The 12,201-nt window shown below is 40.3% G+C and overlaps 1 protein-coding gene across 18 annotated transcripts in view; it reads right to left on the minus strand.

The window, feature by feature from the left end:
- Positions 1-12,201, minus strand: part of PER3 (period circadian regulator 3) — a 64,857-nt gene that overhangs the window by 15,928 nt on the left and 36,728 nt on the right. For 16 of the 18 annotated variants that reach the window (XR_012328199.1, XR_012328200.1, XM_073796663.1 and 13 more), the window contains 3 exons: positions 5,204-5,446; positions 4,196-4,866; positions 2,710-2,821 (listed from right to left, as the gene is read on the minus strand). Coding sequence is in view for 16 of the 18 variants with exons in the window: in XM_073796663.1 (XP_073652764.1) it covers positions 2,710-2,821; positions 4,196-4,866; positions 5,204-5,446 (1,026 nt within the window). In the remaining 2 variants the exon portion in view is untranslated. The remainder of the gene's footprint in view (positions 1-2,709; positions 2,822-4,195; positions 4,867-5,203; positions 5,447-12,201) is intronic. The other 2 variants (XM_073796671.1, XM_073796641.1) reach the window with 2 other exon arrangements.

Below are 12,201 nucleotides of genomic sequence, written 5' to 3' on the forward strand. Positions count from 1 at the left end.
TGAATGTTAGTATGCCTGGTGTTGTGCCAGATGTCTCACACTGTCCTCACATCTTTTTATTCTTTTTCCTGTTCATCTTCAGTGATTTCCACTACTCTGTCTTCCACCTCACTGGTCCATTCCTCTGTACCATTTTGTCTACTGTTGATTCCTTCTAGTGTATTTTTCATTTCAATGATTGTATTCTTCACCTCTGTTTGGTTGTTCTTTATATTTTCTAACTGCTAAAAACTTCTAATTTCTCTCTCTGTTCATCCATTCTTCTTCTGAGTTCTCTGATCATCTTTACAAACATTACCTTGAGCTCTTTCTTCGGCAGATGGACTATCTCCACTTCACTTAGCTCTTCTGGGGTTTAAATCTTATTCCTTTGCTTGGAACATGTTCCTCTGTTGCCTCATTTTGCCTAACTTGCTGTTTTTATTTCTGTGTATCTGGTAGGTTGGTTGCTGGTGTGTGGGCTAGGTCCACAGGCTACGGGGCTGTGGTTGTCCTGGGGTTGGTGTTCGCCCACTGTTGGGTGAGGCTGGTTCCAAGGCTAGAACAGGCTCATTGGTGGCTGGGATAGGGGATTCTGGGTCTGGTGCGTGCCCTCTGGTAGGTGGAGCTAGGTCCCAGGGTCTCTGCGTGCAGGGGCCTGGGTGTCGCAGATCTAGTGCCTGTCCAGTGGTGTGTAGAGCCTGGTCCTTGGCCCTCTGGTGGGCAGGGCTGTGTCCAGGGGAAGGTGTGGGCTCAGGGGGTCTTAAGGCTGACTGTCTGCTGTTGGGTGGGGCTGTGTCCCTGCCCAGTTAGTTGCTTGGCCTGAGGCGTCCCAGTCCTGGTGCCTTGGGGCTGGGGGTGGGGTGGGGCTGGGTCCTGTGGCTAATAAGCTACAACAAGGATTCCCAAATGGCACTTGCCAGCAACAGAGTCCATGTGGCAGAACGAGCTCCCAGAAATGGCTGTCACCATGCCTATGTCCCCAGGGGTGAGCTCCAATTAACTGCTTCCTGCCTCTTGGGGAGACTCTCCAAGATCAGCATGTGGGTCTGACCCAGGCTCCTTTCAGATTACTGCTTCTGCCCTGGGTCCTGGAGTGGGTGAGATTCTGCGTGAGCCTTTTAAGAATGGAGTCCCTATTTTCCACAGCCCTCTGGCTCTCCCAAAAGTAAGCACCACTGGGCTTCAAAGCCAAAAGTTCTTGGGGCTCATCTTCCTGGAGTAGAACCCCCAGGCTGGGGGGCCCAATGTGGGACTCAGACTTTTTGCTCCTTGGGGAGAACCTTGCAATTGTAATTATTCTTCCATATGTGGGTCACCCACCCAGCGTATGGGTCTTGCCTATACTGTGACTCCCCACCACCTACCCATCTCATGGTTCCTTCTTTAAATCTTTAGTTGTAGAAGATCTTTTGCAGTAGGTTCTGGTCTTTTTCATCGACAGGTGTTCTGTAAATAGTGGCAATTCTGGTGTGCCTATGAGAGGAGGTGAGCTCACACCATGTATAAAAAGTAACTAAAAACGGATCACAGACTTAGCTATATAGAAGCTTAATCTCTAAAATTTCCAAGAGAAAACAGGAGACTATCTTAGTTACTTCTAGTTAGGCAAGGACTTCTTTAAAAAGGACATAAAAGGCACAACTTACAAAAGAAAAAACTGATAAACTGAACTTCACCAAAATTTAAAAACATTTGCTCTTCAAAACGAAGATAAAAATAAAAGATCAAAAAAAAGGGCAAGGCACACAACAGGGAAGAAATTTTTGCAAAACAAGTATGTGATAACAAACTTGTATCCAGAATGTATACAGAACTCTTACTCCTCAATAAGAAAACAAACCACCCCCCCAAAACAAGCAACAGATGTGAACACATATGAATGGCAAATAAGTACACAAGAAGACAGCCATCACCATTAATCAACAGTCAATAAAACCACAATGAGGTACCACTGTGTATACACTGGAATGGCTAAAATTTAAATGATGGACAATACCCAGTGTTGGGCAGGATGCACTGCAATTGGAGCTCTCATATGTGGCTGATAGGAATGCAAACGGTACAGCCGCTTTGGAAAACAGTTGGCAGTTCCTTATAAAGTTAACCGTATACTTACCATGTGACCTAGCGATTTCACTCTGAGGTATTTACCCAAGAAAAATGAAAACATATGTCCACAAAAAGACTCATCACTAATGTTCACAGCAGCATTATTCATAATAGCCCCAAACTGGGAACAACCGAATAACCATCAACTGATGAACTGCTATCCATACAATGTAATTCCACTTGGCAATAAAAAGGAACAAATTACTGATATACACAATAAGGATGAATCTCAACAGCACTATGCTGACACAAAAGACTGTAAACTGGATGAGTCGATCTATATGAAGTTATAGAAAGAGCAGCATTAAAGTGACAGAAAGCAGACCAGTGCTTGCCAGGAGGTAGAGGATCAGGGCGGCAGACAGACTGCGAATGGTCACAGTCTGGAAACGTTCTATATGGTGACGGTGGCGGCGGTTACACGAATGTAGACAAGTTGTGAGAATTCTTGATTTGCACCCCTAAATTTGGTGAATTTATTGTATGTAAATATACCCCAATAAAGCTTACAAAAAGAAAAAAAATACTTTACTTTCACGCCAGGACCAGAACCAGACGGCCTGTTACCTAGTCACCTCCGGACCACAGAGTGAAGGATGTGTCATTTTGATCCACTACCTGCTGCTGCAGAACCAGCTCCCGGCGGAGAAGCCTCATGCAGTGACACTGTAGACAGTTCACTGGTAGTAAAATGATCGTTCTTATTCTCATTGTTGAGACTGACAGGCTGCTAGAAAAGGACACAAGAAAAGATTTGAACATCTCAAGCATCCTGTTACAAAATAACTGGCAGATCTTCAACTTCACATGTTAAACAGAAAAAAAGGTATATACATAACCGAGAAGTAAAACATTTCCAGCCTGCCCCCAGGAATGTGGTCAAAGTTCCTTTATTTATAACATTAAAGATACTACTGCTTTTTGAGCACCTATTACATTCCAGGAACCATACAGGTATGTGCTTTATTATTATTTTTTGTCATTCAGAACACATATATTGAACACTTTATATGTTCTAAGAATTGTTCAAAACACTAATAATATAATAGTGAACAAAACCATGTTCCAGCTATCCTGAGCTTATACTGCATGGGGAGAAGGGCTATATAAATATTACTTAACTTAGTCCTCAGAAAAAACCATGAAGTCTTAATCTTTCCATTTTTCAAATAAGAAAACAAAGGCATAGAAAGGTTAAATATCTTGTGTAAGCTAAGCCACCTAACCTGTGGCAGAGCCGGGATTGGAAGCCAGGTCTGATTCCGTAGCCCAGGCTTTGCCTTAGGTTTCTAGCAAGTGTACTAATATCAGGCTTTCAAAATCGAGCATACTTTCATGATTTGGATCATCAGATTCTGAACATTTGTTTAAAATCATTATTACACCTTGAAGGGAAGACTGAAGAAAAACTTTGCGTAAATATCCACGCTTGTCTTGGATCCTATACCTAAGTATAGGAAAGTCTTATCCCAAAGTGTAACCTGACAAGTAAATCTGAGAATGCCATTTTAGGTAAAGAGATGAAAAGTTAAAGGAAAGTGACCAAAAATTTTTCATTTTAAAAAATGACATGTGTAAGTATAAAACTATATAAACTGACTACTTTACTGATAATTAATGACAAAAATGAGCTCCTACCCACTCCATACAGACCTGGTGTCCTACAACTGTGTCTGAAAAAGTAAAATTGCTAAATTCATGTCTTATCAGTATGGCTTATTCCTGTCTAACTAGCCCATAACCCCAGTTGTAAGTAAGAAAACACATTTTATAGGCAATGCACACTTAAGTTTAATACCTGGATATCAAATTTTAAAGCAGAGGGGAAATCCAGTTCACAAAGAAAATCTGAAAGACAGCACTTTGGGGAAAACCTTGCCAAGTATGTAAGAACTCAGGACACAGCAGATTCTTTCACTGCAGCTTTTTAAATGGAGTCTGAAGGATATACTGCATGTTTCTGCAGAACAAAGTCTCAACCTCAGCTGTAATACAGTTACCCATCTAGGCCATTAGTCTTGAGCCTCAGCGCAAAAACCTTAATTTTAATAAGAGGACGCACATTTATTTTCTCTCTTGTGTGTTGAAAGTTAGTGTCACTTACATACTCAGCTTCTGGGGATGCACAGGATCTGGGCCTGTTCTCCTGCAGCAGGTCGAGCTGGAGCGGGGAGCTGCTCTTTGAGTTGATGAGGGGGTGCCCTTCATTCTGGGTCCCCCACTTTCCCTCGCCGCTCCTTTGGCTGATGGCTGAAGATGGTGGGCCTGGATTTGGAGGCACTGCTGATACCGAGGCAGGTATTTCAGAAGAGCCTGCTGCTCCCAAGAATGGATATGGGGAGAATGGTGGTAACAAGAGAGGACAGATAGGGGCGTCATGCAGGAAGATGTTCATAAAAGTACCTAAGCAAGCAGAGGGCAGAGCTGGGAAAGACTGCAAGCCATTGGGGAAAGGCGGCTCAGGCAGACTCTGCAACGCAGTTTCTGAGGCTGCACGTTCTCTCCCCAGGGAGGTCATGGTTGGGAGGGGAAGGGCTTGGACGAGGCAAGGTGCCTGGCTGGGAACCACCACTGCAGCCTGGAGCAATGGGCCAGAGGCATAAGGAGAGGAGGTGGAGGAAGGACACCAGGGCTGTCCATCCTGGGTCTCTCCTATGAGGTGGGGACAGAAGTCATCCTTAGTGCCCTTGCTGTCCGACCACATGAGCAGCTTCTTACGCTTGTGCTTCCCCTTCCTGCAACCAGCGGATCGGGTAGGCTTGGAAGCAGAATCTCCTGAAGGGTAAAGAGGAAGGCGTGTTACAGAAAACTAAGCCAGAACGGAAGAGAAGGACAATGTTGATAGATAATTCTAAGTAGATTTTACAAGGAATAAACATTGGCCGATAGTAACTATGTCCACTGCAGGGATGACAGAAAATAGCTCTGAAAAGATGAACAAGATCCTGGGTAAAAGCTGTTGCTATAAAATAAACTTATTTCAGTATCTCTCAATCAGTTTCTTACAAGCAAAACTCCTATACTCCACGCCGTATCTCCCAGTACTCACGTATGATTTATAAATTTGACAACTATGTTGATAAAGGGAATATATTTTCAAAATTTTAACTACCTTGAACATCTGAATATGTAGGTTTGCTCCTGCTTTCTTGCTGAAGATAGGAGCCGTAGGGCGATGACAGAATCCTGTCCCGGAACTGATCCACATAACTCGGCTCTTCCTTCTGCGTGTGGGCTGACAGCACAGCTTTTGTGAGCCCTGTGTGTTTAAACTGTTCTGAGGCCAGTGCAGCTGGGTGTGTGCTGAGGGTCCAGGGCTCACAGGGCAGGATGCCAAGCTCTGCTGGACTCAATTCTGATGAAGTGGAGGAAGACAGATTTAACTTTAACTCCTACCAGTTATTTTGCATTTATTTACTTTCACTAATTTAGTTATCTTTCAAGAAATGTTTACAATCATTACAACGGCTGGAACATAAAACCTTCATCAATCTAGCAGATAAATTTTTAATTTTTCTGCCTTTCTTTATACTCTTTGTACACTTGTATATATGTTTTAGAGTTGTAATACTCAAGGTACATACTTATTTAAATCTTGCTTTCATTGTAAATATTTTCTATCTCCCTGAATTCTCCAAGAAATTGTTATGTTTGGATTTATTTTTCTTAATATGTAATATACCCACGTGGTTCAAAAATCAGCATGTATTAGAAAGACATTTACTAGCTTCTCCCTATCCCTGTACACAATCTGCCTAGTTCTCATTTATTCTCCCCACAGAAAACCATTTCTTTTATTTCCTTATATATCTGCCTACTTTCTTTACACATCTATAAATAAGCATGAATACAGATTCTTATTCTTCACCTCCATGTTTACCCAAACGGCATATAATCTTGTACACTAGCCTGCAATGTGTTTTTTCATTTAACAATATCCCTTTTATCAGTGCATCACATATGATGTATTTATGACTTTTTTTGTTTTGTTTTGTTTTGTTTTGTTTTGTTTGCGGTACGCGGGCCTCTCACTGTTGTGGCCTCTCCCGCTGCGGAGCACAGGCTCTGGACGTGCAGGCTCAGCGGCCATGGCTCACGGGCCCAGCCGCTCCGCGGCATGTGGGATCTTCCTGGACTGGGGCACGAACCCGTGTCCCCTGCATCGGCAGGCGGACTCTCAACCACTGCGCCACCAGGGAAGCCCTATTTATGACTTTTTACTAAAGTAAGCATCTGTAGATGGATGCTGAGTTGCTTCTAAACATTACTTCTTCCAGGTACAAAAGACTTTATGGTGGACACTGGTGGGTTCTCCCAGTGTCCATTCCACCTTTCCTCTGCTGTGTGGTACTGAGGTGTGGGTGGGCATGCCCCCATTCTGCTTCCAGAAACAGGCACTGACTAGTGTAAGTCAACACAGCGGAAGTAAGTCAACACTTTGGATTTTGGCCAAGATGGAGGAACAGGGACTAGACTGACCTTCCCATCTGAAACAACCAGGAAGGGACTAAATATATGAAACAATAAGTTCCAAGACACTGAACATCAGGTAACAAAGGAGAGTGACTCTTAAGGGATGGAAAACAAGGTGAGCCCCACATCTGCCTGGCTTACTGCCTTGAGAGTTTCTGAGGAGCAAGGTGGGGAAACCAGGTGAGCCTTGTGGGATCCCTGAGAGCAGAGGCAGAGCTGAGAGTCTGGGGAGGCCACGGTGGCTGGAGTTTTCAGGAAGAGAAATGTAGAGGACAGCTACACAGAGAGGACTCCAGACAGCTGCAGGGACCCCAGAGTCCTCACCAGTGCACAGATGGGAGGAAAAAAATCACCTGAAAGAATCAGATCGACGCTCACACCACCTGGAGAACAGGGCTCACTCCCAAAAGCCAGACTAGAAAAACCTCATAATCCCCGGGCATTGGGTAGAATGCTCTGAAGGGTCTTGCCTCAGTAGCAGAGAAGAATTAGGCCTACCCTACACTGCTCTGGTCCAGCCTAACCGATTTTAAAAGCAGAGCCTGAAAAGACCAATCTGTTTCCACATTGCTTAACTGGGTCCCAGAATAAAGCTCAATGGTGCTCACAGCAATACAGAAATATTCAGCACCCAATCACAGTATCTGGCATCCAATCAAAGACTAGGCATGCAAAGAAGCAGGAAAATACAACCCACAATAAGGAGAAAAATTAATCAAGCAAAACCAACCCTGGGCTGGCAGAGATGTTAGAATTGGCAGATAGAACGTTAATAGTTTTATACTGTATTCCATACAGCCACAGGGAAGATTAAATATGTGATATAAAGACATGGAAGATATATTAAAAAACATCCAAACAGAACTTCTGCAATGAAAACTAAAATATGTGAGTTGGAAAATATACTGAATGGAAATAACAACAGATTAGATATTGTAATAGAAAATACTACTGAACCTGAAGACATAGCAACAGAGACTGTCCCAAAATGAAACAAAGACCTAAAAAATTGAAAAAGACTTAAATGAACAGAGAATCAGTGGACTGTGAGACAACTTCAAGCAACCTATATACCTATAACTTGAGTCCCAGAAAAAGAGGAAACAGAAAAAATATTTTAAAAATAACGGAAAACATTCTTTTCTATTTGATGGAAACTCTAAACCTACAAATCCAAGAAGCTCAATGAACTCCAAGCACAAAAAACATGAAGAACACTACATCATGGACATCACAAATTCTTTTTTAAAAAATTAATTAATTAATTAATTTTTGGCTGTGTTGGGTCTTCGTTGCTGTGCGTGGGCTTTCTCTAGTTGCGGTGAGCGGGGGGCTACTCTTCACCGCAGTGCGCGGGCTTCTCATTGAGGTGGCTTCTCTTGTTGCAGAGCACGGGCTCTAGGTGCGCGGGCTTCAGCAGCTGTGGCACGTGGGCTTCAGTAGTTCTGGCACACAGGCTCAGTAGTTGTGGCTCATGGGCTCTAGAGTGCAGGTTCAGTAGTTGTGGCACACAGGCTTAGCTGCTCCACGGCATGTGGGATCTTTCTGGACCAGGGATCAAACCCATGTCCCCTGCATTGGCAGGCAGATTCTTAACCACTGCACCATGAGGGAGGTCCCTCAAATTCTTTAAATTAATGATGAGGAGAAAATCTTACAAGTAGCCAGAAAAAAGACATGCAAACAGTACATATGACAGCAGACTTCCTGTCAGAAACAATGCAAAGGAGAAGACAGTGGGGCAGCATCTTTAAGGTACTGAAAGATAAACACTGTCAACCTAGAATTCTACGCTCTGATAAAATGTCTTTAAAACAAGAAGGTGAAATAAAGACATTTTCAGACATACAAAAATGGGAAGAATTCATCATCAGTAGACTTGTACTACAAGAGACAGAAAAGGAATACCCTCAGGCAGAAGGAGAGTGATATCAGATGAATCTACGTAAAGGAATGAAAAGCACTGGAAGAGATAACTACAGGGGTAAACATTTAAACCTCTTTCAAAGATAATAACTATGTAAGTAAGCATAATAACAATGTAGTGTGGGATTTCTAACATATGTAGAAATATATGCCAATAGACAAAGGCCAAAGGGGGGAACTGGAAGTATAGTACTTTAAGTTTCTTATACTATGCATTAAATGGTATAATATCTCTAGAAGGTAGGCTGGCAAAAATTAAATATATACATCATAAACTCTAAGCAACCACTAAAATAAAGCCCACGTTAAATACCAAGACATACATAGGTTAAAAGTAAAGGGTGGAAAAAGATATAACATGTTAACACTAATCAAAAATAAAAAAAGAACGCTGGAGTGAATATAGTAACATAAGACAAAGTATATTTTAGAGCAAAGAATAGACAAAGGATAAGAAGGTCATTTCACAATGATTAAAGGATAAATTCATCAAAAGGACACAGCAATTCTAAACATTTATGCACAAAGTAAGAAAGCTTCAAAAGGCACGAAGCAAAAACTGATAAAATGGCAAGGAGAAATAGACAAGCCCACAATTACAGCCAGAGACTTCAACACTCCTCCTGAGGTACAGCAAGGATTCAGAAAACTGGGGGATAGAGAAGACTTGAACAAGACTATCAACCAACCTGACCTAGTTCACACACTGGGCAGAATAAACATCCTTTCCAAGTGCATACAGAACATTTACCAAGATAGACCATATACAGACCATAAAACAAGCCTCAATAAATTTAAAAGAATTCAAGTTTAGTATTTTCTCTGACCAAAATGGGATTAAATTAGAAATCAATAACATATAGAGGTCTGGAAAATCTCTAAATATGCTTTCTAAATAATATATGATGAGATATATATATATATGACATTGGTGATAATGTAAATGATTTCAGAGAAGATATAAAAAGGGATATTAGGCAGCATTTGAACATGATGAAAATGAAATGAAATACATCAAAATGCGTGAAATGCAGCTGAGAGTAAAAGAAAAATTTACACTAAAATCCACTAGGGAAGAAATATCTGAAATCAATGACTTCAGCTTCCATCTTAAGAAACTGGAAAAACAAGAGCAAGGTAAAACAAAAGTAAGCAGAAGAAAGGAAATAAGAAAGATTAGAGTAAAAATATGTTAAGTATTGTAGAAAACAGAAAAATAATAAAGAGAGAAAATCAATAAAATTTTAAGCTGGCTCTTTGCAGAGAACAGTAAAATTGATTAAACTCTAGCAAGACTGATGAGGAAAAAAAGAGCAGATATAAGTTACCAATTTCAGAAATGATAGAGGAAACATCACTAGAGACCCTACTATCACTAGACATCAAAAGAATAATAAGGGAACATTATAAACAACTTTTTCCAATAAACTTGACAACTTAGACAAAATCGACCAGTTCTTTGGGACATACACACTAACAAAGATCACTCAACAAGAGGTAGAAAACCTGAATAGCCCCGTATCTACTTAAAAAATTGAATTTGTAGTTAAAAACTTCTCCACCAAGAAAACTTCAAGCCCAGATGGCTTTACTGGTGAGTTTGAGCAAACATTTAAGGAAGAAAAAATACCAATTCTACATAAAGTCTTCTAGAAAACTGAAGAGAACAAAACACTTCCCAGCTCATGCTATGAGGCCAGGAGTATCCTGATACCAAAACCAAAGTCATTAAAACAAAAGCAAACAAAATGACAGACCAATCGCTCTCATAAACATAGATCTCGAAATTCTTATGAAAATTTTAGCAAAATGAATCCAATATATAAAAAAGGAAATACATCATGACCAAGTGGGGTTTAACCCAGGAATGCAAAGATATTTTAACATTTAAAATTGAAGAAGACACAAATACATTGAAGGATATTTCATGCACATGGATTGGAAGAATCAATATTGTTAAAATGTCCATGCTACCCAAAGTAATATACAAATTCAAGGCAATCTCTATCAAAATTCCAATAGCATTTTTCAGAGAAATAGAACAAACAGTCGAAAAATTTGTATGGAAACATCAAAGACCCTGAATAGCCAAAGCAATCGTGAGAAAGAAGAACAAAACTTTTGCCCAGCAAAGGAAATGATCAACAAAATGAAAAGGCAACCAACTGAATGGGAGAAAATATTTGCAAATCATATACTTGGTAAGTGGCTAATATCCAAAATATATAAAGAGCTCATACAATTCAACAGCCAAAAAAACAAAAAAATAAGCAATCTGATTTAAAAATGGGCAGAAAACCTAAAAAGACATTTCTCCAAAAAAGACATACCTATGGCCAAAAAGCACATGAAAAGATGCTCAACGTCACTGATTATTAGAGAAATGAAAATCAGAACTACAATGAGATGTCACCTCACACTGGTGAGAATGGCCATCATCAAAAGGTCTACAAATAATAAATGCTGGAGACGGTGTGGAGAAAAGGGAACCCTCCTACACTGTTGGTGGGAATGTAAATTGATACAGCCACTATGGAGAACAGTATGGAGGTTCTTTAAAAACTAGAGTTGCCATACGATCCTGCAATCCCACTCCTGGGCATATAGCCAGAAAAGACAAAAACTGCAAAAAGATACATGCACAGCAGTGTTCACAGCAGCAGTATTCACAATAGCCAAGACATGGAAGCAACCTAAATGTCCATCAACAGAGGAATGGATAAAGAAGATGTGGTATATATACACAATGGAATATTACTCAGTCATAGAAAAGAATGAAATAATGCCATTTGCAGCAACATGGATGGACCTAGAGATGATCATACTAACTGAAGTAAGTCAGACAGAGAAAGACAAATATCTTATGATGTCCCTTACATGTGGACTCTAAAAAAATGATAAAATGAACTTATTTACAAAACAGAAACAGACTCACAGACTTAGAACACAAGCTTATGGTTACCAAATGGGAAAGGTGGGGGAGGAGGAGGGATAAATTAGGAGGTTGGGATTAACATATACAAACTACTATATATAAAATAGATAATCAACAAGGACCTATGTATGGCACAGGGAACTCTACTCAATACTCTGTAATAACTTATATGGAAAAAGAATCTGAAAAAGAATACATATATGCATGTGTACAATTAAATCACTTTGCTGTAGTATACCTAAAACTAACACAACATTGTAAATCAACTATACTCCAATATAAAATTAAAAAACTAAAAAAAAATAAGATAAAAGAAGATTGGTCAAAAGCCAAAATAATAATAATAATGTGTTTGTAAGGATGTGGAGAAAAGGGAACCCTTGGGCACTGCTGGTGGGAATGTAAACTGGTGCAGTCACTTTATAAAACCGTACGGAGGTTCCTCAAAAAACTAAAACTAGAACTATCATATGAACCAGCAAGTTCACTACTGGGTATTTATCTGAAGAAAACAAAAACACTAATTTGAAAAGATAAACGCACCTCCACGTTCACTGGAGCACTATTTACAACAGCCAACACATGGAAACCACCGAAATATCCATCAATGGATGTACAGAGAACCTCCGGTCTACACACACACGCACACGCACACATACATACAGGAATATTATCCAGCTATAAAAAAGGATGAAATCTTGCCATTTAAATAACACAGATGGACCTTGATGGCATTATGCTAAGTAAAATAAGTCAGACAGCGAAAGACAAATATC

Source organism: Tursiops truncatus, chromosome 1 (genome assembly GCF_011762595.2).
Source record: "Tursiops truncatus isolate mTurTru1 chromosome 1, mTurTru1.mat.Y, whole genome shotgun sequence".
Lineage (NCBI taxonomy): Eukaryota > Metazoa > Chordata > Mammalia > Artiodactyla > Delphinidae > Tursiops > Tursiops truncatus.